The sequence below is a fragment of the Papio anubis genome, chromosome 1 (assembly GCF_008728515.1).
Source record: "Papio anubis isolate 15944 chromosome 1, Panubis1.0, whole genome shotgun sequence".
Classification (NCBI taxonomy): domain Eukaryota; kingdom Metazoa; phylum Chordata; class Mammalia; order Primates; family Cercopithecidae; genus Papio; species Papio anubis.
This window is the reverse complement of record NC_044976.1, coordinates 12,084,135-12,111,945: the sequence shown is the minus strand read 5'-3', so window position 1 is coordinate 12,111,945 and position 27,811 is coordinate 12,084,135. Positions and strand designations below refer to the sequence as shown.

General features: G+C 41.1%; 1 protein-coding gene across 7 annotated transcripts in view; it reads right to left on the bottom strand.

The window, feature by feature from the left end:
- The window catches only part of PRDM2 (PR/SET domain 2), a 127,440-nt gene extending 102,599 nt beyond the window's left edge, over positions 1 to 24,841 (bottom strand). For 2 of the 7 annotated variants that reach the window (XM_017957359.3, XM_009197735.4), the window contains exons 1-2: positions 23,990 to 24,064; positions 8,739 to 8,812 (exon numbers count right to left, since the gene is read on the bottom strand). In XM_017957359.3, coding sequence (XP_017812848.2) covers positions 8,739 to 8,747 — 9 coding nt within the window. In that variant the 5' untranslated portion in view covers positions 8,748 to 8,812; positions 23,990 to 24,064. Of the gene's footprint in view, positions 1 to 8,738; positions 11,341 to 23,989 lie in introns of those variants that run through there. The other 5 variants (XM_021936252.2, XM_021936250.2, XM_009197708.4 and 2 more) reach the window with 5 other exon arrangements.
- Between the last annotated feature and the right edge of the window lie 2,970 nt (positions 24,842 to 27,811).

Here is a 27,811-nt window from a genome sequence, read left to right as displayed (position 1 = left end):
GCCATGAAAAGGAATTTCTATAACTTTCTACATCAATGCACATTTGAAAAGAGAGTGAGCAGTGTCAAGTATGCAAAGTTGGGGACAAGACATGGCTGTGACATTTGCTCTCTCCAAACAGGCACAAGAGTCTTTTCCATTTGAAGGGTTTCACTGCTAATCTCTAAAGGAGAAAAAGCAAAACATACCAGAATAAACTGAGATAAGTTGCAATATCTTCAGAGTATTAAACACAACAACTTACTGTGAATGCCCATTTGGGTTCCTGCAGGGAATGGAGGAAAAAGCAGAAGAAAGTTCCAGATGCTTTAAACCCCAGGGTGGTGAAGCTGAGACCCTAGCAAGGTGAGGTTACCAAAAGGGGCCAATTTGCATTTGTATTCCAGGCCTCGGCTCTACCCAGAGTACACTTTGGCCTCCTAGAAGCCAGTCCCCACTATCCTAACCTAGTAGGATTTCCCCTATGGCTCAGTTACAACACTCTCCACAACTTGCAACAGTGTGCCCTGTGTATTGTGAAAGCCCTTCCTGGTTGGCTTGTTAATCACCTCTCCAGAGAGGCAAATTTAGGGGTGTAGACAGGCAGGCTCTGCTTCACTCACCTCGATAAAACCTGGCACAGAGTACCCAGCTCAGAGCAGTGGTCACTGCAAACAAGCAAACAAATGCCTGGCAATCAACTGCCCAGAGGTTTGGGCACAGAGAGATGGCTGTAAGAGCAGTAGGGCCCAGCTGGCCATGGAGTCCATAGAAGTGGATGAGAGGCCTCCATGGAAAGCAGAAAAGGAGGGACTAGCCAAAAACAAAGCCCTCAGAATGCCCTTATCAAAGAATGAAACGGAAGAAAAAGCGCAGCAAATGAGTCCCAGTCCTAGAAGTCATCGCAGAGCCAAAGAGGCACCAAGCGCATAGCATCACCAAAGCCGGGGAAGACTCCGGGACATGAGGTGGTCAACAGAGCCAAACCCTGCTGCTGATCCTTCAAAATCTGTCACGTCCGATCCCTTTCTCCAGTTCCCATTGCCACTGACATCTTCCAACCTGAAGCTATTCAGGAATCTCCAATCGTCCTGCACATATTGGCAGCAAGTGTCCGTGTGCTGGAGCAGTGCTACCTGGGGAACGCAGCAACCAAGAGAAGGGCAGGTCCTGCCCACCTGCACCCCAAGCTAATGTGGCAGACTAGGGGTGCTCAATGTCTCAGTGACCTAAAGAGTGATGTAAGAGAGATGAGGAGGGGACAGTGCCTTGCTTTAGTTAGGATGGCAGGGGGAGGTCTCTCAGAGATGTCACACAGGGACTTGGACTTGAGAGATGAAAATGAGTCATGTATTAAGAACTGAGGAGTTGAGGAGAGAAGGGCCTTGGGCTGTTCAGGAACAAAAAGAGGCCACTGTGGCTGCACCAGAGTAGAGCCAGGAAAAAAGCAGAGGCGGCCGCCACTGGAACCTGCAAAACCAAGGCAGGAAACAGAGCTGGACTGCATTCAGAAAGCAGTGGGATGACACAAGAGGGTTTGGGCAGGAGAGTGACGAGATGGGGTGAGGCTTTCTGGCTTCTAGTCTACTCTATATTCAACTTCTCTGAACCTTTTGTCTTCTTGAATAAGCAATCTACAAAGCATCTGATTCAAACCGCTTTTTAAACTTTCTAAATAAAATCTAGTAGTTCATCTGCTGGCTTTAGAGACTGTCAATGTTCAAGAGAAGCAAAGAAAATAAGACACCTGAGGGCTCATCCCCTCCTCTTGTCCAGACGATTCTAATACAGAATAGGAATAGGCGAGAGTGGGGACAGGGAGTCAGTAAGCAGGAGAAGGAGCTTTCTACTGCCTCCCATTGAGGCTGTTACTGATGAGACTGAGTTTCAACTTCTCAAACTATCTTCATCCAAAGCAGCAAACTGTGGGCTACAGCCTTTCATCTCAGATGTGGTTTGTTTGGTCTATCCATGGATTTAAAAAAAAAAAAAAATCTATTGGAAGAAATCACAGAAAAATCCCCATTTTACTCTTAGAGGTCATCCCTGGCCCCTACAGGCATCTGGGTTCCTGGCACACCCTCTGGCCCCTCCTACCTTCACCATACTAGGTCCCCTTCCTACTCTGGGCCTTTCTCAATTTAGGCTTTCACCTGGCCCTCAATTCTTCTGATGGTCAATATCCTCCACACCCTTCCAGGTCAAGTGCAAATCCCAGCTCCTCCACGAAAGCGTTCCCAACAACTCACGATGACTGCTGGCTTTTCTGATTTCCCAGACGGTGAGCTGCACGTTCTGTAAGGCCTGCGGAGAATGGTCCCGCAGGAAGGAAAACTGCTGGTGAGGAAATCAATCAGGAGCTTTCGTAATAGCCCAGACAAGGGATGGCTGGGTCTGAATTCAAGCAGTAATAGTAATCAAACTATTTTACAGGACAGAATCAGCACGTGGTTACCGGCTGAAAAATAACAGTAATAAATAACAACTTACGGTGTTTCCTATATGTCAGACACTAGCCTAAGGGCTTTATGTCCAGTAACTCATTTACTATTGACTGCAACCACATGGCACATGGGGTGGGCACCATTACTGTCCCCACTGAACAGATAAGAAAGCGAACACAAATAAGCCGAGGACTTGCCCAAGGTCACACAGCTGGAATGGCATTGCCAGAACTGACCAAGGAGAGTGAGTTAGAGGGTATCAAAGGAGAGGCAGAGAAAACCAGTCCCACAGCTTCCTTCTCTGCCAAAGTGTTACCATCCTAATGTAAAAGAAAAGGCTTCTTGCCACAAGCTTGTTCCAGTGACTTAAGGAAATGCTATTCAGGTTGTTAATTTTTTTCTGAATTTCAGAAATAATATTTTCATTCAGAAAGACAAGGTCCCAGATTTTCTAAAAATTGCTAATTTACCTAGTAGAATACACGATTCAAAATGAGATTTCAAGTGCCACCATTATTCATTCAGCATGCTAATTTCCGAAACTACACATTTATTAATTGAGGTTTAAGTCAAAACATAGGAACCACCTTACTTAGAAGTCTTTTTTAAAAGTGAAAAAGTCAGATTCATATTTATAATTATCTACAAAAAATATACTTCTATATTAATAATGATAAAACAGTGAAAGTGGTTTCAACTTTTTATATCCTATGTATTTTTAGAATTAGAAAAAAGGGGGAGATATAACTAAGATGAAAAGATAGAAAGCTATCCCAGGGTTTCGCTCTTTGGAATTAAGATTATGATAGACCTATCTAGATGGTCAGATGGTCTCCCATAAAACAGCTCCTGTAAAGAAATGAACTACTGGCCGGGCGCGGTGGCTCAAACCTGTAATCCCAGCACTTTGGGAGGCCGAGACGGGCGAATCATGAGGTCAGGAGATCGAGACCATCCTGGCTAACACGGTGAAACCCCGTCTCTACTAAAAATACAAAAAAATAAGCCGGGCGAGGTGGCGGCGCCTGTAGTCCCAGCTGCTCGGGAGGCTGAGGCAGCAGAATTGCGTGAACCCGGGAGGCGGAGCTTGCAGTGAGCGGAGATCTGGCCACTGCACTGCAGCCTGGGCGACAGAGCGAGACTCCGTCTCAAAAAAAAAAAAAAAAAAAAAAAGAAATGAACTACTGATACATGCAACAATATGGCTGAATCTCAGAAACAGTATGCAGACCAAAACAAGACAAACGCCAAAAGGCAAGGGCTGTATGATTCCACTCCCATGAAACCCCAGAAGAGGAAAAACCAGTGTGTAGGAACAGAAAGTCGATCAGTAGTGACCTTGGGCAGGGAAAGACTAACTTCAGAGCAGCAGAAAAGAACTTTTTGGGGTGACGGACATGTCCGATGACTCGACAGCGGTTAAGAGTTACACGGGTGTGAAACTTGTACTATACAGTTAAAGCAGTTACCTTTTACTGTATGCAGATTGTACCTCAGAGTTGATTTTTAAAGTCAAATAACTAAACAGGTCAATAAATCCTAAATTCTCATCTTTAAATCATGTTAAAATGAAACTTTAATGCACCAAGAAAATATTTTCAATTGTGTTCACTTTCTTATCTGTCAAATAGGGATAGTAATGGTGCCCACCTCATGCAGTTGCAGTCAATAGTAAACTTACTGAACTTCTGTAAAGCATTTAGGCTAGTGCCTGACATATAGGAAACACTGTAAGTTAATATTTTTTATTATTATTATTTTCAACCAAGTCCTGGTTCTGCCCTGTAGAATAGTTTCATTATTTGTATTTATAAGAATTTTTTAACTCAACTCTAACAGTCCTCTACTCAAAACCCCCCGAAGTTTCCCCACCTCACTGGCAAAGTCTACTCTGGTCCTTCTGGCGACCCGAGAGCTGAGCCCACACTTCTTTGACCATTTACTCCACCCTCCTCAGGTCTGCTCCAGGTACATGAACCACAGAACCAACCTCCTCCACTCTCCCTGCCCAGCCCTTCTCTCCATACTCTTTAGACAAATGTGGACTGTAATCAGCAAGGTAACTCTGCTCTAGGGCATAACACTGGCATTGGCTGCTGTTACATAAAGCTGCATGCACCATCTCACATGGTCAACACGTACTAATGTTTTTATTTTTAAAAATATATAAGAATAAGCAAATTTTATTGGTGTTTCATTTAAATTTATATAAGTAACTCCTTTTATATGCTTTGCCCAGAGAATTATCAGCAATTATGCTATCAGTTTAATCCATTTAAAGCACCTAGTTTCTTAAATATTGACTTGATCAAAACTAACTGGAAAGTGACAGCAATACGTGATGGAATACATTAGACCCAATTTTCCTTAATATTAAGGACAATTCATAATATATTCATACTAAAATATGTATTACTGCTACAATAGACTAATCATCATCATCAAAGTAATTGTTACAAGCAAAAAACAGCTTAGAATCACACAGTATTAAAATTTCTAAAATTCTATGAACAACCCATTTTTGTATAGATTTGCAAACAAGAATCTAAGCTACTATGCTGGAACAAACGATGCGAAAAAAAAATCAAACAAGCTTCAGTTTACTGAAATGGCATTAAATTATATTTGGTTAAGAAATGAGCAGGACTGCTATAACAATAAACAGATGAAAACACAAACCAAGAAACACTTATACACCACTTTTGAAAAAGAACAGGAGTCAAATTAGCTCTGAAATACAAAAAAGTACCCTCTTTCAAAAAACTGTCAGGTCCACTAAGTTGTCCAACTGAAGAAACTGTCCTAAAGCCTGGTGCTAATCTCAGTAGTGAACACACATTATCACCACACTCCTGCTCCCTTACAATCCGGTTTCCCTAGCATAGTGGGGAGGATATCCTAAAAATGGAAATCAGCTTGTGTCACTGTCCAGTAGCCCTACAGGCCCTATAAACCTTAGCTCTCACACCAATGTCCTCTTATCCCAGAGCCCCTGATGGGGCCAAGCTCCAGACCATGGCTTGCTCTCTGTTCTGTGAACTACCACGCTCATTTCCACTCCAGGGCCTTTGTACTACTATGGGTTCACTCTGCCTGGAATTTTCTTTTTCCAGATCTTCATATGTCTATGTGGCTCCCGGTTATTACCTAAGTTTCAGTTCTACTAGCAATCACCTCCACAGAATAGTCTTCTCTGACCATGTAATCCAAAGACCACCTTTCACCTCCAGCCATCATCCTTTATAACAAGATCTTGTTTAATTGTCTTCACAGCACTGTTCACTATCTGAAATTACCTTGCTTGTCTTCCTGCTTTTTTAAACCGTCTCCCTCTTGGAGTATGTTACTGGCAGAGCCCTTGCCCACCTAGTTCACTGCAGAACCCATAACATACTGGGGTACAGTCTGTGCCTGATGAAAGAGGGAAGGAATGAATGAATGTTAGGGACAACTGAGATAATGGACCCATTCCCGAGATAAAGCCATTCCTAGATAAGTCTAGGAAAATAAGAAGGAAAACAGTGGAACATCTCAAAAGTTAAGTATCAGGATGGGTGTGCAATTGAAGCAAGTAGGATACCGATGATCTGAGAATGCTGCCTCAATAGTTAGTGCTGAAAATACTGGCAGGCTGTGGACTCTATTGCTTCTTCTAAAGGAATCAATAACAAACAATATGATATGCCCATGACGAGGATCCCGCAGTCCCTGAAACTCAACTGTCAGGCATATATAAACAAATTATTCTATGCTATTGTCTTCAAGACCATACACATCATAAGAAACAGAACTGACAACTAAAATCCATCAAAGCAATGCTGATCCGTTCCCAGAGAATAACCTAACCCTAAAATAACCGTCAGGATTGTATGTATAAGTATTTATAAGTCAATCTTGTTCAAGTTCAAACTTTTTTATATTTGAATTTTGTTGTGTGGTTATTTCTCAGTTTTTCGAGCACTTACTGCTCATTTTCACTGTCTGAAAATGAGAGCAATAAATACGAGAAGGGAAAACTGTAAATTATCCTGAAATAAGTCTTAATCCTTAAAAATTACTGGGGTGATTGTTGAAAAACACTGATAGATTTCATGCCATAACAATAAGGTCTAAACAGCATATAACTAATATTCTTCTAATAATGAAAATACAACAAAAGATGCTAAAAATTTTTCTCATAAAAAGTGGGCAATTTTTATAATACAAGTAAAAGTTTCATTACTACCAGACCATTTAAATTATACCCAAATCAGAAATGTGTTAACCATTAGAAACATAAGAGGAGCCGGCCGGGCGCGGTGGCTCAAGCCTGTAATCCCAGCACTTTGGGAGGCCGAGACGGGCGAATCACAAGGTCAGGAGATCGAGACCATCCTGGCTAACCCGGTGAAACCCCGTCTCTACTAAAAAGTACAAAAAACCAGCCGGGCGAGGTGGCGGGCGCCTGTAGTCCCAGCTACTCGGGAGACTGAGGCAGGAGAATGGCGTAAACCCGGGAGGCGGAGCTTGTAGTGAGCTGAGATCTGGCCACTGCACTCCAACCTGGGCAACAGAGCGAGACTCCGTCTCAAAAAAAAAAAAAAAAAAAAAAAAGAAACATAAGAGGACACTTTTCCACTGATACTTGGCATTTAGGATCAAAGGCAGTCTTCTGCAGATCTGATATTAAAACTTGTCAAAAGCAAAATCAAATTGTAAAAGAGCCCCCCCAAAAAAAAAAAGAAGTAGTTATTGCTACCACTTTTTGACTGGCATGCAGACTTTTTTAAACACAAGTTTGATATAATTGAAATATAAAGCAAAAGTTTGAAGTGTCAAGTCTAATACACTAGAAATATTACAAGCCTAATACTGTACAAGAATTAAGGCATAATTAATCATAAGGTTAAAGGTGTAGACACATCAAATAAATGATTCTGAATAGCAATGCAACAAGAACAGTATCAACATTTAGATTCCACTTTGGAAGAACTCACAACCATTCTAGCACTGGATCAAGACTCCTCCAACAAAACAGTTCCTAGATGATAGAAAACTGAGCTCCTTTGAGTGACCAGGTTCATATTAAGAATCAATCTTAAAATAGGAAAATAAATGAAATCTATGAAATATATATGAGCATAACTTTGATGGACGATGACTGTGAAATCCACTTTGTTCTCTTTTCCCTCCCCCACCTCACCATTTCAAAAATAATTTGCCTTCAAAAGCATGTCAATAAATCTGCAAGTTTTAAAATAATAGAAAGCATGTGCCCCATGTGTTGGCCAGATTCATTTTTTATGATATACGTCCTCTGCATTAAAATAAACATTTCTGATAAAGAAAGTAATGAAAAGAAATCAAAAGGATCCATTTCAAAAATTTTACATCTCTCAATGCAACACAGGACTGAATTTATTAAACTTGGCCCCGCTAATTAAATTGAACTTGTGATCTCGTTAGAATCACCTGTAAATGATATAAAGGTGTCCGAAGTTTCAGTTGATGAGGGATACAAAATGTTCTCAAGTCTGAGAGTTTTAAGTTAAGGACTTAAAAAAAATTACATACTTCATATTTTTGGTTTTGTCCTTCTTATTTTAAAAATAAGTGCTTATGAAGATTTTAAAAAGAGAACATTTCTGACACCCACGAATTTCTATAACTACAAGTGAGATGATATTGAAACCAGAAAATAAGAATCCTACTCTAGAATATATTATTAGATCCACATAACTGGTTCTACTTATCAGAACACCCTTGAGGCTATGAAAATATCCATAGCAGAATAATTTAATCACCAGGTAATCCCACATCTCCTGTAAAGAGAAACACATCTTACATTTCAATATCTGCCCTCTTGTTTTTATTCTGAGAACAGGTTTTTCAAGGACAAAATGCTTAAAGTTTCTTCTTTGAACATTTGCGGTCTCTATAAATAACTTTTAATCCTCTCTTTTCAACCAACAGATAATCACAAAATAAAAAATGCCAAAAATGAAAGCTTAATAAGCTTCAAAACAAACACACACAAAAAACTCACACTAGAGTGTGGAAAGGGAGAATTCAAAAAGAGAGTCTTAATGAAAATCCCTAAGAATGAGTCCTCTACTCAGGGAACCACAGAAACGCCATCCCACGCCCCAACAACGCACATTCCATCCACTGCACGAACAAATGCACAGTATGAACGCAATGAACTAATTAATGGTATTAAGAAACAAAAATGAGAATCCAGGAGAAATGAATGTGTGTGCTACTATCTTGTAAAAATCAAGAGCTGGTCTAACATCTAGGTCATGTATTTGTATAAATTCTGATTTTTAAACTCACCTGATTCATTTTCAATTCCTGTTGTGTTCTGTAAAGATACACACAACAAAGAAACTTCTTTGATTACATGAACCCTAAAAAGAAAAACAGACAATTGTAATATGTACCTGCCTACAAATTTACAGGGATTTAAAACCACATACAGAACTGTAGAGTTTGCTCAAAGGGCTATTTATAAAGCAACTCTATGCCAAATCAACTTCAATCTATGCTGAGAGCTTCCTTGTCAGATTTATTATCTCCAGTAAAATAGATTTCTTACTCCTCTTTACTAGGGCTTCACTGTACTCTACAACTGAAAGCAGACTCATTAGGATGACATCAAATCTTTACTTTGGAACTGCATCATTCCTAAGAAGAAATAAATTAGCTTTGTTAATAGAAATACAAAGCATTATTGAGTACCTTATTATGCAATATAAGTGTCCTTCTTTTTCTTTTACCAATACTGTGTTGAATGTAAACACCATTAGACCCCATTACATTATTCTGTTTTTCAAGTTCCTGAATTAGAAAGGTGAATTTACTAACATTGGCCACCGGGAGGTCTCTCTGAGGAAAAGAACAAAAAACTGGCAGTAAAATGCAAATGTTTTAATAAAAGATGTTTGGAAACAGCTACACTGTCCCTTTTAAAACCCGTGTTCAATGTATTCATAGTACAGTAAATTAAGAAGACAAAATTATTTCTTGTAAGTGCATATGACATGTTTGTTTCTAAATAATAATCTCTGAAAATGGTCCTTTCTACAATGTATGCCTTAAGAGTCATATGATGTAATTCAAAATATATTAAATCACGACACTTTAAGTAGAACTTCCACTGTAAGGTTCTAAACATTTCCCACAAGTTTATATACATACACCATTAGGCATAATTCTCCTATTTCTTTATGTACTTGTTTATAACTTATCTTTCCTTCCTTGACTCACAAGCCTCTGCTTACATTGTAACATTATGTTCTAATTGTTAATAACCCAAAGAATACATTCTTCCTACTGCCTACCCACTGTTTTGATATTTTACCCTTGTTTTTTAATAAGGTAGTTGGATTTTTCTTTCCTTTTCTTGATCTATTTAACCACTCACCTGATCACCCTTAACCACCAAAAGCACTATATTTAAGTTAGGGCCTGGCCGTCTGAACTACTTTTATTCATCATTGGCATAAGGATATATTCCATGAGATTGCATCTTGTTAGTGAGCGCACTGCTAGCCAAACCAATATAAACTCTTGGTAAGCAAGTACTCAGAAGAAAAAAAAAAAAAAAAAGCCAGAGAATTGAAAGTTAAACCATGAAGTCCATTCCTTTACATTTTAATACTGAGCATCTTTCTCATCTGTATTTACATGTCCTGCCTTAGTAAACATCATATATTGAACATAATCAACCCTCTTCTCTAAGACTTAAGATTGTTATCAAGCTAAAAATGTGTATTTTGGTATTAAATAGTGATGAGGTTAGTCATCTCTCAGATGTGCACACCTGACCCTTGACCAGAAATGCCTACTGACTACTATCCAATTCCATGTGGTGGCCCTGCATGACACCTTATTCCCCCAGGTGAATAAGATGTTAGGGGTTTCACTTGTCCTCTTACAAAGCTTTTATGGGTAGATGTATTAACACTGGCTCAGGGGAGCTGTCTTTGAGGAACAGAACAAAATACCTCTGCGGTAAAATGCAAATGTTTTAATAAAAGATGTTTGGAAAGAGCTATAATGCTTTACCATTTCCCTTTGTTTGCCTTTTCCCTCTCACAAGAATCATCGGTATTATGATCACACTATCATTTACGAAGCTTCTTCCAAGGACCAGCAGGCACTGTGCTGCCTTCAGTGAACCAGCTCAGGTCCCCTTCACCAAAATAAGCACAGCACCAGCATCCTCAGTTAACAGGAGCTTAAGATAATTCGGTCAAGGTCTCATAATTTTGGTTTCTGCTAAAGCACCTAAACTACATTTCACCCATTTTTTACTCCTGCCTCCCAATGAGCACCCACTATGTGTCAAGCACTGCCCTTGAGCAGTGGAAAGGAGGAAGATCCCTGCCCTTTTGGGGAAGACAGCTACAGTAAATACATAAGTAAAATATGTGGCATGCCAGAAAATGAAAGTGCTTTAGAAAAAAATAAAGAGTTACGGAGAGGGAGATAGTTATCACAATCTGTCTCTACCTCTATGTGTGCAAATTCAACAATGTGGTCAGAGAAGGACTCAGAAGGGGCAGTCTACATAAAAGCCAGGAAAGGGACGAGCTTCGAATAGGAAAGTATGGGGAGAAATGTTATATGGAGGTGGAGGTGGAAGTGAAAGCGAGAAGCCTCACAAGGCTGCGAGCCTGGGGAAGCAGAGAGGGAGCCACGATGTTGGTGTGGCTGGTACACAGTCGGTGAGGGGCACATGAAGAAGCAATGTGGGAGGCTGATGCCCAATTTAACCAAGAGACGATGGGGGCATGGCTCAGGCAGTAGAAGAGATATGAGAAGTAACTGGATCCTGGATGGACGGACGGAGGGAGGGATGGATAGAATTTTTATTTTATTTTATTTTATTTTTTGAGATGGAGTCTCGTTCTGTCACCAGGCTAGAGTGCAGTGGTGTGATCTCGGTTCACTGCAAGCTCCGCCTCCCGGGTTCAAGCAATTCTCCTGCCTCAGCCTCCCAAGTAGCTAGTACTACAGGTGTGCGCCACCATGCCCAGTCAATATTTTTGTATTCTTTTTTTTTTTTTTTTTTTTTTTTGAGACGGAGTCTCGCTCTGTCGCCCAGGCTGGAGTGCAGTGGCCGGATCTCAGCTCACTGCAAGCTCCGCCTCCCAGGTTCACGCCATTCTCCTGCCTCAGCCTCCCGAGTAGCTGGGACTACAGGTGCCCGCCACCTCGCCCGGCTAGTTTTTTGTATTTTTTAGTGGAGACGGGGTTTCACCATGTTAGCCCATGTTGGGATGGTTTCGATCTCCTGACCTCGTGATCCGCCCGTCTCGGCCTCCCAAAGTGCTGGGATTACAGGCTTGAGCCACCGCGCCCGGCCAATATTTTTGTATTCTTAGTAGAGACAGAGTTTCACCATGTTGACCATGATGGTCTCGAGCACCCAAGATGTACTGCAGTTTTAGATCTTAGGCATGAAAGAAAGAAAGGAAGTCAGGGATGGCACTGAGGTTTTTGTCTTGAGGGCATGGGAGGATGGAGCTGCTGTTTTGAGACGCTGCCTTCTTCTTACCATCTGCCTTTCATGTTTTCCCTCTTTAACACTTCTTTTCTTTTCCTCACCTTTTGTCATTGCTAGCTCATAGGCACAATTCAGACAGCTGAGATATCCTAACATCTGATACTGAATAACTAAAATAGTACTTAAAACATTGTATTCTTTATTATCTCAATGAATCTCATGTTTTTCTTTTTTTCTGGAGACGGGGTAGTACTCTGTCACCCAGGTTGGAATGCAGTGACACAATCACAGCTCAGTGCAGCCTCGAACTCCTGGGCTCAAATGATCCTCCCACCTCAGCCTCCTAAGTAACTAAGACAACAGGCTTGCACCACCATGCCCGGCTGATTTTTTTTTTTTTTTTTTTTTTTTGGCAAAGACGGAGTCTCACCTTGTTGCCCAGGCTATCATCTTTTTCTTTTCTTTTCTTTTCTTTTTTTTTTTTTGTTGAAACAGAGTCGTGCTCTGTCACCCAGGCTGGAGTGCAGTGGCGCAATCTCAGCTCACTGCAAGCTCCGCCTCCCGGGTTCATGCCATTCTCCTGTCTCAGCCTCCTGAGTAGCTGGGACTACAGGTACCCGCCACTACGTCCGGCTAATTTCTTTTTGTATTTTTAGTAGAGACAGGGTTTCACCTTGTCAGCCAGGATGGTCTCGATCTCCTGACCTCGTGATCCGCCCGCCTAGGTTTCCCAAAGTGCTGGGATTACAGGCGTGAGCAGCCAGCCTGCCCAGGCTATCATCTTTTCTTAATTAAAAAAAGGTTAGAATATAATTCAGATTGTTAAATAATTAATAATCTTTTCTTTCTACACTACCTGTTTCCTCTCTGTCCAAATGAGAATGCACTTATTATTTCTTTCAGAGAAAAGAAAAATCATAACATCTTTTTCTTAAAGATTCACTATATATCTGTGTGGGGAGAGCCTCCTCCCTATTACTTCCAATAGCTAATTGCTAAAAACCAGACCCTCATTTTTTCCTCTCTGCCTCTTGGACTCACAAAATTGTCAATCTATATACATAAAATACTGTACAACAACAAAAACACTGTAAATCTGACAGTGAATTCTCAAATGTTATTTTAAAAACTTAATTCTTTATTCAACTATATCAGAAACAAGGGGTATTAAAGGCAAAGAAGACCTGGGCAGAGTCTCTCGACAGAAGAACCCTGCATTTTGGACTGGCCAACTCCTTGAGCAAGACAGTCCCTTTCCTTATGGGCATTTAACATTGCTCTGAGCAATCAACACTAGCAGTGCCTCCAATAATTCTGACAATCGAAAATACCTACACACATTCTCAAATACCCTTCCAACTGAGAACTTCTGAATGTGGTAACCATGTGATGAGCTGCAACAGGATAATAATGTATTTTAAGGCAACTACAGCATCTAAAAATGTTTGGAATAACTTCCTTAAGATTTCTCCAGCACTGCTCAAAACCCCCATGGAAGTGTCATGGCAATCCTACATAACTTTCATATTCAGTGTTGACTTCAACAGTCCTGTCTTTACAAGCCCATGTAACTAACACACGGTGTCTCCAGGCCAAGGTTTTATCAAATGTGAGAACCTGAATGATCAATCCAGCAGTGCAGAGGCAGAGAGAAATCTTTCCAAGTGTATCACCGAAACCTTAACAATTCTGCCAAACGCTCTTTTTTAAAGCGCTAAACAATTAAGTGCCTCTGCTTTGCTAACGGCAGATACTGAAAATCTTTAAATCCCTAGGACTTCTCCAACCTTGGCTTATGCCTTAGTTTCTTTTCTGGATTTCCATGTCTGATCAAACCTTCTTGAATATTTCTACAGCACCCCTTGAATAAGTCTAACATATCCCTTCTATCCCACCTTAATATTTATCAGTCCTATAAGAGCATACACTCTTAGAAAATAAGAGTTTGATCTCTATTTTACATATCTAAGATTTTAATATGAGTAGATGCACTTAACTTTTCAAGATATCGCTTTCGAGTTCTAGACAAATCAGTCTTAGAAACATTTATTAATAGCATAAAGATGATTTGATCATTAATGATCAGTATCAATATAACAACAATAAAATAATTTGAGTCATTTTTAAGATACTAGTCCCATAAAGTGTCAACACAACCTCGACAACTGTTAAGCTGCTGTCTTCTGACATGGAAGTCCAGAGACCAGAAAATCTAGACACATGTGGGACAGCCCTTTCCCTGGGTCATACCAGCCCTGCAGCCCCAGCACTCTCTATTACCAATCCTCTGAAATAAAGCAGGTTTATCTAAACAAAGACACAAACTAGCATTAATATAATACATGTTACACTTAAACTGTCTTCATATCTGCCCTTTACGGACTTCTAAAAATCTACAAATCTATATGAAAGGCAAAGTAGGAGCAACAGATTTTTTTTTAATTAGTTTAAGTCTGTGGGGGAAGGGACAGAATTGGGAAAATACATATTTGATTTGTACATTCACCTTTAAATCACTGATATAATTTTTTACAATTTTCTTTAGGATCACTTTAGATCTCTGGCAGGGAGGGAAGAGTATCTGGAAAATAATTAACTTTGCAATAGTCACATAGAAGTCACTGATATTATTTTACAATTATTTTAAGTTACAAAAAATTCTACATTGTGACATCAAGAATCAGAAAAAAACTAACTTTTATGATTCAGGAAGTTTATGGATAAAGAGTAAAACAGAAATAAGTAAGAGAATATGTTTTTATCGAATTTAAAAGACCAGAATGAAAACATGGACTAGACACAAGAAAAAAAGTTGCCATTTTGGGAAAGGAGTCTTAGAAAGTTCACGGCCAACATAAAAAAAAATTCTAAAGCTAATCACCACATAAAGAAGATCTCAAGGCAAATAAATACTGTAGCAAATACAGAGATGATTCAGCTTTTAGCAGACTAGATTTGTAGTGTCGTCTAACACTGACCTTAACTTACTCTGACCAAAAGATTCTTGCAATCCTGAAACTTCTAGAAAAATAATAAAAATGTCTGAAATACGCCTTCTCAAAAACAGTTTTTACTGATTTCAAAATGCTATTAAAGTATTCACTGTCATAGAAAACTACCACGTATAACTCCTAAATTACAATCTTTGAACTTTTCTTTCTTCAGAAAATCTCCACAACTAGAATCTGTAAACTTCAGATATCAATATGAAAACACGTAGCACCCACTTGTTAGATTAAACAAAAGCACAGATATTGAATCTGCCCAGGAATTTGGTAAATGAAAATTCATCAGTTTTCCTTTTCTAAAACAATACAATTTCACAAGAGTAATCATCTAGCTTCATACTAAAAAATATAGCCCCAACCTTGGTATTAAAATGCAGACTATATTACCAAATTAAATAAAGTGAAAAATCAAATCTGATACTTTAAGAATGAGGAGATTCCATGTGTGTGGAGAGAGAGAGACTGCGCAGACAGGAAAGGTGTGGCAAGCTGCTGAACCAGAGGCAATGAATTCCTTCTGCTTGAAACCACTCATGCCTCTCACCCCGGGAAGGATTTCTCCCAAGACCAAAAGACAATGGTTAACACAGAGTATACCACATACAGCAATTTCCCTACCTACAAATATATAAGAAGAGATACAAGAATAGAATGTTCACAAATAAACCAGTCATTTCTCCCATTTCACTGATCAGTTTCCTCAGTGAGGCCCAGAAAATGTAGACAACTATCGCAGGCCCCGATTCCCCGAATGCATAGAGCAGAGAAACCTAAATAGTCAAGCGGAGTGTAGCGGCTTTACTCCTGGTGGGACGATCTGATACTAATAACACAGATTCCATGGAACAGATCAGAAAAAAGCAAGGGTCTGCTGTTCTCAGTGGCTTTAGAGCCGCAGAGCTCCAATGAGAAAATGAGGCTGATTCAAGCTTTTGTTTGAAATATCTAAGTTTATAGAGCTCTGAGGTCAACAGCCCTCCGGCTCCAATGGGCCCCAAGCAATTAAATAACACCATATCAAAATGTCAAATAAGGGACCTGCTGATATGCTAGGAAAGGACTATAAATCCACATTTAGATTGTGGCATTCCAGGGTTTTTTCCCTGTCAGAATATCTCTTCCTTTACTTGGGGAAAAAAAAAAAAGATTAAAGGGGAAATTTTCAAAAGCTACTGCTCCAAGCATCCATTAATAATGAGCCAGCTCGGAAGCAAACGTATGGCAGTTGCTGATTATTTATTCTTTATTATAATAGCTGTTATTGACAGCTATTAATATATGCTCTCCCTCATACTTTTGATTAAATTTATACACCTAAGTCATATTCCACTGAACATGTAATTTATTACATCACAAATCTCAAGCTTTGTTTAGGGTTCCTACAATAATTCCCTATAACCCCCTTATTAAAAATACCCAGTTTCTCTAAAGAAATTAAAACATATTATCTTAGCTCTCACTATAGGATATTCCTCCCCTCCAATGGTACAAAACAAAAAACAAAAAACAAAGAATTATTGTCAATTTTCCTGCATGAAGTAACTCCATCCAATCAAAGCACTCTTGAATTAAAATGTTAATTTCCTTTCCTTATTTTCAAGACTAATTGCCAAGAAACACAAATGTAAAAATCTGGGGGCAGGTCAGAATACAAGTTTTCCAATCAGTCCTTGCTCTCTGATGAGAACTATGCTGCAGATTCAAGGCCATTATTACCTCCTGCAAAACAGTATTAAAGTAACAGAAGCTTCCATGAAAGATTCTTTTCTGACATTTTCCCTACATTAGATATATAAAAACTTTAACTTATAAAAGGAAAATTAAATCAATTCTTTACTAACGTTCAAATGCCAAGCTTCTAACTCAGACAAAATTTCTAAAGCAAGATGCCATATGATAGCTCATTTCACAACTCCCAAAACAAAATGAATCCTCAGTTGACCCCTGTGAGTTACCGTTTTTCCACTGGAGTTGCCAATGCAGATGTTACTTTTCAAATTAAGAGATGTCTAGGAATCCTGCAAAATACTTGTGAATTTCCTGAAAAGCGAAAGAACGCTATAGCAGCACGGACAGGGTAGTGGTCCTTGCACCCAGGTCTTCATTTCTCACATGAAGACTCTCTAAGCAATACAGACATCTTACAAGGAGCTGCTCGGAGCTCTCTTCATCTTCCATACAACCTGCACATAAATGATGGGGAGGCTTCCTGAATCCACAGGTGAATAACCTAAAGCAAAATCAGAAGTCATAACAGATACAATGACAACTTAAACTCTTTTGCTACAGTGTCAGGCACACTTATATTACTACAAGATTCTATAGGTCTTCTCCCAAGATTTTACTAAGTTGTTTTTTTCTTTCTTTCTTTTTTTTTTTTTTGGTAGAAAGTGACTCTTTTATTTTAAATAATTTGAGCTTTGGGGTTTATTCTCTAAATATGTTACTACTTCTCTAGAGTATTTAAAAATAATGGCAATGCCTGCTGTTTGCAGAGCAAAGTGTGTGCACTGTTCTACAGTTTAAGAGGTCCTTAAAACTACACACATGAGCTTTTTTGGGGGGAAAAAAAAGTATATTTCCTCAAAATAAATCGTTAGTAGTTCTTGTTTCAAGGTGAAGATAAATAAATGCCTAACCATTTATGATAAAAAAAAAAAAAAAAGATGAAAGACCGTCTTTTTATGTTTGTCTGCTTTAGTCCGCAAAACAGTGCAACTCAAGTGGGCATCAGTGCAGAGCAAGGACAGAAGAGATGGGCGGTTCTAGGGGGCTCTGAGTTCCATGCTAAATCGAAACTTGACCTTGTGGTAGAGTTCCCAGATACCGTGTGAGGGGTTACTATCCTATTCCACACCCTATTCCAAAAGGTCTGCGGAGAAAGATGGAAGAGGAATGACTGAGAAGCAGAGCCTACGATCACCTGTAAGAGGAGCCTGGTTTCATGGCAGCCCATCAGGAAGGCAGCGTTGGCACCTGGGATGGGCAAAGAGGAGTTCTGGACTAGAAGGCACCATCGACAAGACAAAATTGAATATTTCAGGAAGATAAAGTTGACAGAAAAGAATGAGGAAGTAGCTGAGGAGAGGGCAGCCAGAAAGACTGGGGCCAGGCAAGTCGGTTCAGAATCCAAGAGAACAGGCAATTAGGGTTTGAACTGCAGTCAAGAGCTGAAACAAAAAATATGATTGACACTGCAGAGGGAAGGAATGGGCAGAATGTTAGCTAACTGAACAGGAGGTAAAAAAGAAATGGCAAAGATGAATCCCAAAATTGGAATGTGAGTGACTGCAGGAATGGTGGTTTGAATATATTTTAAAGAGCAGTCAGGAGTAGGAACAATATTTAAGTGAAAGGTGGTGAGCTCCATTTTTTTTTTTTTTTGAGACGCAGTCTCACTTTGTCTCCCAGGCTGGAGTGCAGTGGCGCAATCTCGGCTCACCGCAACCTCCGCCTCCCAGGTTCAAGCAATTCTCCTGCCTCAGCCTCCTGAGTAGCTGGATTACAGGTGTCCACCACCACACCCAGCTAATTTTTGTGTTTTCAGTAGAGATGGGGTTTCACCATGTTGGCCAGGCTGGTCTTGAACTCCTGACCTCGTGATCCACCAGCCTCGGCCTCACAAAGTGCTGGGATTACAGGCATGAGCCACCGCACCTGGCCAGTGAGCTCCATTTTACTAACTCTAAGGAGATGCCCAACCTTCCCAGGAAGTGTACATCAGTCTCAAGTGGAAGAACAGGTCGAAGCACAAATAGGCCATCAACATCGGGATGGAGATTCAGAAGTCCCAAGTGGGTGCCTCAGGAAAGGAAATTGCCAAGCGGAAAAATATCCACAGAGAAGGGCAGACGGTGAAGGATGTGGCTTTGTGAAAGGCACGGAAGGAGCTAGAAAAAATAGTGGCCCCTTCCACCAAGTTCTGTAAGAGTAGGAGGGAAGGTCAAAACGCCTAAGGACCCAATAGATAACTGGGAAGGTTTTTCTCTCAACAATAACTGCCATGTTATTTCACAACACTCATTGTATTAGGAGAAATATCTAAGAAAAAATGTTACTAATGTTCATGAAAAACCTGAAGTATCTCAAATTGCCTGCCTATTCTTTATTCATCTCAAAACATTCCGATGAAAAAGAAAGGTAATCACAGTCTTCACCTTACAAATAGGAAGAGATAACAGGGGACAAGTGACCCACCTACCCCCACCACAGCCGAAAATCACTCGTACTCCATGCTTGATCTGTGATACTGTCATTCTGTACATTGAGGTAGGGCTCCATTAAATTACTCGAGAGTTGCATTCATACATTTATCTCCCCAAGCAGGTGAGCTGACCTGCCTTCTAACAAGTGGTAACAGAGCTTCACAATTAAGAATCTAAATTTATCCCAAGAGCCATCCTTTTGAAAACTCCTACTTTCAGATGTACTGTAAAACTAAGTCTTTCAGAATTATAGCAAAGTCCCTAAAAAATAAGTCTCACAGCATGAGGAACATTTAGAATGTCACTTTTACACTGATACTCCAGATTATATTTAATTTATATTCTCTCAACAAGGTCTTGGGCAATGTAGAGGATTCACAGTGAAGTATACTAGGGTTTAGTGAATCTTACAATTTAAATTTTGATGGCATCATTTAAATTATTTGAAAGTGCCACAGAATTATCCCACTAGAGTTTAACATAGGTCTCAGAACTACACATAAGCACATATAAAATGTGTGGGTTTTACCAATTTCCAGACAGACTGCCCCCTATAATCAAACTAACAGTTGCACTTAGCTTTACATATTTCAGACAAGCTGTTCCAAGAAGTAATTCAGCTCTTTCAAAGCAAAACCCAGAGTATGATTTATTGCAAGAGCTACAAAATATTCTTTTCACCAAAATGGCTGGAAAATAATAACTATTCAGTAAAATCTCCTTTATTGCATGTTCCAAAGGACTAATAAATGAAAACACAGTATAGGCATGACATGAATCAAGACTCTAAGAATAAATACTACACAGTACTAAGAAAAATATTGTAAGTATATTTCATTCCAAATGAGCCAGATTTACTACATACAATAATTCTAATTCATGCCTCAGGAAGGTGGGGGTGGGGAATGAAAGGCATTCTCTTTAAGAAAGAATATTTAAACGACACATGCATTCATTCCAGCGAAATTATACAGATGTTCTGTAATTCAGAAAACCACCCCTACCAAATGTGGCTCCAAAAGCACATCTCTTTTCATATGTTTTATTTATCAATACATTCTGATTAAAGATGACGTATGCCACAATAAAACTTCAATCAATACTATCTATACTTAAAAGATTACAAATAAGGATTTGGCAACTTATACTTTTCCTCCTAGAGGAAAGCTGCCTTAATGCTACATGTTTTCCACAAAGATCAATGAACTATCTTTAAATTATAAAATACTAAGTTAAAGTTAGGTAAGCACTTCAAAAGTAAGCCTTACTGCCTCAGGGCAAATTCACCATTTCTGTGCATAACCTCAAATTGGTTGTTTTAAAAAAAACAGGTTTCGGAAAAGCTACAGCATAACCTCTACCAATCCTCAAGGGGTTGCTGGACCAAGTTGTTTTTCTAGAAGACAACTGTTTCTGCGCTGTTCAGCATAATGGTCTACGTGCTTAAATTATTTACCACGCATCAACTCTATGCAAATTTATTCAAATTCATAATAGAATCTGTATACTAAGACTGCTGATTCCATGTCATAAAAACTCCTTCATGATCTCCAGGACACCTCACATTGCTTTACCTTATGCCACAAAACTGACGCCGAAGCGAAAGTGCTGAAACTGACCATTTAATGAAGTCAAAAAACCAAAGGTGGAAAGGAACGTGGACAGACCTGGAAGTCCATTTCTTGGCTTCAAGGTGTAAACCATCTAGTCTATCCTTACAGTTCTTAAAGAGATTCAATAATCTGTTTCAATAATTTAACCATACAGTTAGATGAGCCTTCCTTCACTGCAGCGGTTCAAATGGTATTTGGAAATGTCTGGAGATTTTATTGGCTGTCACACTGGAAGGAGGTGCTACTGGCATCTCCTTGATAGAGGACAGGGATGCTGCTAAACATCCTACAATGTACAGGACAGTCCTCCACAACAGAGAATTATCCAACCCAGATGTCAGTACGTGCAGAAGTTGAGAAACCCTGCTTTAATGGAGGCTAAGTATTGTTTTCAGTAATGGAGTCCACAGCTTTCAGACACTCCATGACGGTGGTTTTTACAGCTCTAACTGGAAACTTGTAGCTTCAAAAATAGAGAGATGGACTACCACCCCAGGCCTCTAACCAAATGTTGTCACCATAGGTGACAGCATAGCTGATGATCAGCGCACAAACCATGAAGCCCTAGACACAGGGCGGCAGTTATCTGTGGTAAGGATGGTCAGGTGATGTCCCTTATCATCTGGAAACTCCCTTAGCTACCCATCGTCATGCAAGTTTGACAATTTTCCCCCAACCATCAACCTACTCCTCTTCCAATCCCCATTATGGAGTTTTCCAGTAGAAGTCCACTGTTTTGGTTTTTTTTCTGTATGGGTATTAAAAGTAACATGAAAAGCTACTCAGAAGACACGAAAATAGTAAATAACCTAAGGTGCTTTCCATCCTGGAAAGTCTATGATTTAACAGGACTTAAAAAGGGTTTGTAAATCAGATTTGGAACTTGAAAAGAGACAGCCTGCTTAAAGAAACAGTCCCATGAATAAATAAACATCTAACGTAAAATAATCATCAAAAGAATGTGTGCAGATAAATATACATAACTGCACAGCCACAGCCGAGAAGGGAAGAAAGGAAGCTGAAATTGTTACTTCTTATGAATGCACCAGCAAGAAAAATGCGTATTTAAATGCTAAAAAGCAGAATTTACATTTTTCACTGTAATCTCAAAAGATTACAGAACTTTAAAACTCACAATTTGAAAAAAACACTTTCAAACAAATCTTACTGAAAAGAAAACTCAGGCTTGGGAAACCTTACAGATCAATATGGACTTGATTGATAACTTACAGCCCATCCACTATTAAATAGCCATTAAACATAATATTGACTAGTTAGTGGCATGGATACATGCTCACCATATCATAAGGCAAGACGGGTTACAAACAATATATACACTATATTATCGATCCTGTATAAAATGTAAATATATATACGTGAATGAATTGTAAAATAAGGAAAGAAATACGCATATCCACACCAAGAGAGACAGGAAGATCTGCCAAATGTTAACAATGGTTATCTGAAGAGGGGAAGACTATGCCCAATTTCTCTTTCTTCTTTGTGCTTTTCTCTACTTTCCAATTTTCTACAGTGAGAATCTTTTGTTATGTTTTGTGCTTACAAAACTAATACATTCTTACAGATTTAAACTGTACTGTTTCAGGCCCTGTCCACAAAATAAGGAAAAAACAAACCTGAACACATCAACCTTTCAATTAAAGAAACCACCTTCAGAATCAACAAAAGCAAACATTTACTGAGCAGTATTATCATGTTCTGGCACTTCTCTAAGCACTTAAAATGTATTGACTTATTTCAATCAAACCAAAACAGATGTGTTGAGCTCTTTTTAGAGCCCTGGAATCACAGAAAATGTAAATGAGTTTTAGTTCCACTATGAATTTTGATTTGTTTCCATAGCTCGAAATGAGAGGGTTTAATAAAAATGACCTTTAAAGGTCATCTCAAGGCTAAACTAAGATTCTACATGTAAAAATTTGGCCAATAAGTGTTAGTCTGGAAGCCTCTAGAGTGATGGGGCAGCTTGGACCATCTCAAAAACACAGAACCCTACTAAAAAAGAACGTATGACTATATGTCTCAGTTCCTCCTTCTTAATATATGTAAATTTCCTATCATGTTTTTTTTTTTAAAGGCCTACATTTTTCTGATAATTGGACACAACCGATCAAACCGAGGCGAAGTCTGTACCATTGTAAAAGAACTCATGGAAGGCTTCCATTTGTTGTTAAAAGTTTCGGTCACTTTTAATAAACCTGGAGTAAACAAAAACTTAAAGAAATATTTTAGTCGAGTTCTGGGGTAAAAATGATTGTTCTGGTATCTGGTTAAAGGGATCTAAGGACTTACTGGGATTCAGCAAAAGACGTTCCACGTCTCAAACACACCCAAAATCTCAATACAACACTGAAAGAAAAGTGAGGGGCCAACACGAAATTTCTATTAGGGGAAATTTCAGCTGCGTAGTTCAGGAAATCAGGACTTCCCGGTTAACTGTGGGGTCGTTGCCGCAGCTCACAACCCGACACAAGGCTACAAGACTGGAGGGTCGGTGGCTCACGCGTGGATCGAAGGAACCACGAAGGTCTGGGGAATAACACTGACCTGTTAGGTTTACTTCATGTCTCACTTGCCACCATCAAAAGAGGTTCATTGATAGCTTTATTAGCAAAATTAGTAACATAGAGTTGCAAGTCTGTAACACACACACGCACACACACACACACCCGTGGGTCTGTGGGAACACTGAGGGAGACAATCTCCAGGTTAAAACCACACAAAAACTATTTGGGAAACACAAAGACGCAAGACAAAAAACAAATTAGGAGTGCAAATGTGCAAGACACACTCAGTAGGAACACAAAAGAGAAAAGCACAGCGTCCTGACAATTGGGACGGCGCCCGGCCCCACGTGGGGTCCCAGGTGGCCCCGCCGCCGTCGACACCCGGCCAGTCTCTGCAGCCCGCACGCGTCCCCCGCGGGGCGCGCGGCTCTTCACAGCGACAAAGCGAATCCCGAACTTCGCCGCGGGGACCCCACGGCCGACAGGGAGTGGCCCTGCGCCGCCACCCACCCGCGGGACCACCGACCCGGAGGCCCGCGCCTCGTCCCGGGGTCCCCGGCGCGCCCGGGACCTCTGAGGGGGCGCGTCCGCTGGCCCGGACATCCCTACGGCGCCGGGTCCCCAGCGTATCGCCGCCGCCGTCGCCGCCGCGCTCCTCGCGGGGAGGGACCAGCATCCCGGCGCCAGCCCAGAGGCCGCCCACCCGCGCCGCTCCTTACCCGCGCCCGCCGCGCCCGCGCCTCAGAGCGCCGAGGGCCGCCGCCACCACTGCTGTTCCGCCGGCCCCGGCGCCCGCGGCAGCGCCGCCGCCATCTTGGCTCCAGTCGGAAGTGACGTCGGGCGGCGCGGCAGTGGCCTGCGGGGCTGCGGGGCTGCGGGGCTGCGGGGCTCCGGGACCCCCGGCCTCGCCATGACCCTCGGAGCCCGGCCCTTGACCCTGCGCCTTCGCCCAACGGCCACCAGCCGGCCGCCGCCCCTCGTAGGTCACCGCGGATCCCATGGCGGCGCCTCGGGAAGGATCCCCGGCGGCTGGCGTCGCGGCAGGTCCGACCGCACCCTAGGGCTAGGATCCTGCGTGGTTCAAAGGTTCTCAAAGAATCAAAAACACTGGAGGAGGTGTTGGGGGGGGCACGTCTGTCATTGAAGGGCATTAAGTATCTGACAAGTACATAAACGTAGACCTTATACTTCGCTGGTGTCAGAAGGACCAGTACACCCTCGCCCAAAAGGTTCAACTCCAGGCAGGCAGACGCAGCTGCTGGGTTTATCTGCTGCCCTGGTACCCAGGAGGAGTGACCGACGCTCCCCTGTGCCCGCGCTGTTCCAGTGCAGCGCCTCTGACAGCGTGGTAGTAGCCCTGCCCTTAAGGAGTTTACTGTTCCCAATCAGGCAAACAAATGGACTGCAGAGACCACTACTCATAGATGCTCTGATGAAGATGAACTGGGTGGAACTGGAGATGGCTCTTCGACATCCAAGGATGGAGGCCTAGCACGTGGTTAAAAATGAGTTGAGTCAGGGAGAAGCACAGCCTGGAGATGAGCTGGAAAGTTGGGAGTTGTCGTTATAGATGGTGCCTGGAGCCTTGAGCACTTCAAGATAAAGTAATCCTCTGAGAATGAAGTCAGGAAGAATCCGAATGTGATGGCAACTTTGGCCCTCTGCAGAAAGCACCCAATCCAAAGACAGGATATTAAAGGCAGATGTGCTTCCAAAAATTACGAACGATCATTTATGTAATGGGTTTAATCTTAAGAAAATGTGTTGGCCAGGCGCGGTGGCTCACACCTATAATCCCAACACTTTGGGAGGCCGAGGCGGGTGGATCACGAGGTCAGGAGTTCGAGACCAGCCTGGCTAACACGGTGAAACCCCGTCTCTACTAAAAATACAAAAAATTAGCCAGGCGAGGTGGTGGGCGCCTGTAGTCCCAGCTACACGGGAAGGTGAGGCAGGAGAATGGCATGAACCCGGGAGGCGGAGCTTGCAGTGAGCCCAGATAGGGCCACTGCACTCCAACCTGGGCCACAGAGACAGACTCTGTCTCAAAAAAAAAAAAAAGAAGAAGAAGAAAACGTGTTGTATCAACATATATAATGTTATCTTACTGTAAAAGAATGAAGCTATAGCTGATGATCTAGTCAGTTATAGTAAACAAATGAAGATCACCTCGTCAGAGTAAATTTTATTAAGGCCTTGAGAAGTGACAGAGCATAAGAAAATAAGGAAAAAAAGGAAATCAAAGCTCAAGGTTTTGCTTATTTCCTCCGCTATTCAAGGAAAAGAGATCCTAGATCTGGGAGATAACCACATGCATATCATCAAAGTAGTATTCTTTGTTGTGGAGCAAAGTCATCAGACTTCTGCACCCCTTACCTAGATTAATACCTTCCAACTGGATCCATGCATCAAAATTATCTGGGGTATCTATGAAGAAAATAGGGAGACGCCACTGTTCCATCCACCATCAAAACACTGACATAGAAATCAACATTTTAAGAGAAAAGCTACGGGCTACCTGGCACTTAATAGAAGGCAAAAGGAAAATAAAGGACGTTAAATCCAAAGTGGCATGGTGAACCAGAATGTATACTAGATGGTTGGTTAAGAGAGTAGCCATTGTCTTTCCGGTCATTAATTCGTTAATCCAAAGAGACTGGCTATGTTAGTTTCTTGTGGCTGCTGTAACAAATTATCCCAAACCTGACAGCTTAAAACAACAAAAGTTTATTCTCTCACAACTCTAGAGGCTAGTAGTCCAAAATCAGTATCACTAGGCCAAAATTAAGGTGGCAGCAGGGCCAGGCTCTCTCTGGAGTCTCTAGCAGAGAATTGCTCCTTCCCTTTTCCAGCTTCTGGTGGCTGCCAGCATGTCTTGGCTTGTGACTGCATCACTCTATCTTCAAAGCCAGTATCTTCAAATCTCCGTCTGCATCTTCATATCATCTTCTCTGTATGTGGTCAAATTCCCTCTGCCTCCCTCTTACAATGACACATGTGATTGCATTTAGGACCCACCCGGATAACCTGGCCATCTCAAGATCCTTCACTTAATCACATCTGCAAGACTACACATGAAGTAGCATTTGCAGATTCTGGACGTTAGGGATGTGGACTTAGCTATGGGGTCATTATTTAGCCTACCACACTGGGTGTCTCCTCAGCGTTTCTGAGGTCACCCCACTGTTAATCTGCAGTTGTGTGTTTTTTATCTGTGTATTTCTTGAACATATGTCTATTTGTCAACCTGTGCTATTTCTCAGGGTAAATAATTTGTTTAATCCAAAAAAGATCAGAGCCATCAAGAATACAGTAGTTTAATGAGCACTTATTATCCATGTGATATGTTAAATATCACTCTTTTGCCTCTTTGAAAAGGTGAAATGTATTGTTTAGCCTACCACACTGAGTGTCTCCTCAGCGTTTCTGAGATCCCCCCACCCTTAATCAGCCATTGTGTGGTTTTTGTCTGTGTATTTCTTGAACATATGTCTGTTTTTCAACCTGTGCTATTTCTCAGGGTAAATAATTATGTATAATTTATGTAATCCAAAAAAGATGAGAGCTATCAAGAATACAATTTAATGAGCACTTACTATCCATGTGATATGTTAAATATCAATCTTTTGCCCCTTTGAAAAGGTGAAATGTATTGCAGGCCGTTTCTGTATGGGGATGGAAGTATAAAAATATACTCTTTGTCCAAATTGACAACATGAATGAAACTCCACTCTACCCCCGTACACCTGGTACCGGTTCTGGCCGGTTATGTACCTTGCCGCGGCAGTACCGTGATGGAAGACATGATGGAAGACAGCATCCCACTACCCATAAGAGTGTCTGGCACACGATAAGTGCTAAATAGATATTTTTAATTGGGAAAAAGTCTTCTCCATGGCCCTCTCAATGTGGAGGTATTACAGCAAATATGTTGTAGACCACAGCTTGTGATGTAAATGACAGCATATTATTCACATTGTTATAATAGAAACCACAGCACTCCTGCCCTGCATAGCAGCTGGAATACCTGTAGCACAGCCTCCAAAACGATTACAGATCTTACAGCTGAGATCTAAGAGTTTATAATACATTGCCAATGAGAATGTAAGTGGACTTCAAATTCCCCAAATGATAACAATACTTATTCTCTGCTGGGCTCTGTTCTAGGTATTTAACATGCACTCTCTCACTCATCCTCATAACCTGTGTGATAAGCACTATCCTCATTTACAGTTGAGGATTCTGAAGCTAGGAAGGATTCAAGAACTTGCCTTGGCCGGGCACAGTGGCTCATGCCTATAATCCCAGCACTTTGGGAGGCCAAGGTGGGTGGATCACTTGAGGTCAGGAGTTGGAGACCAGCCTGACCAACATGGTGAAACCCTGTCTCTACTAAAAATACAAAAAATTAGCCGGGTGTGGTGGTGCACACCTGTAATCCCAGTTACAAGGCTGAGACAGGAGAATTGCTGGACCACGGGAGGTGGAGGTTGCAGTGAGCTGAGATTGTGCCGTTGCACTCCAGCCTGGGTGACAGAGCG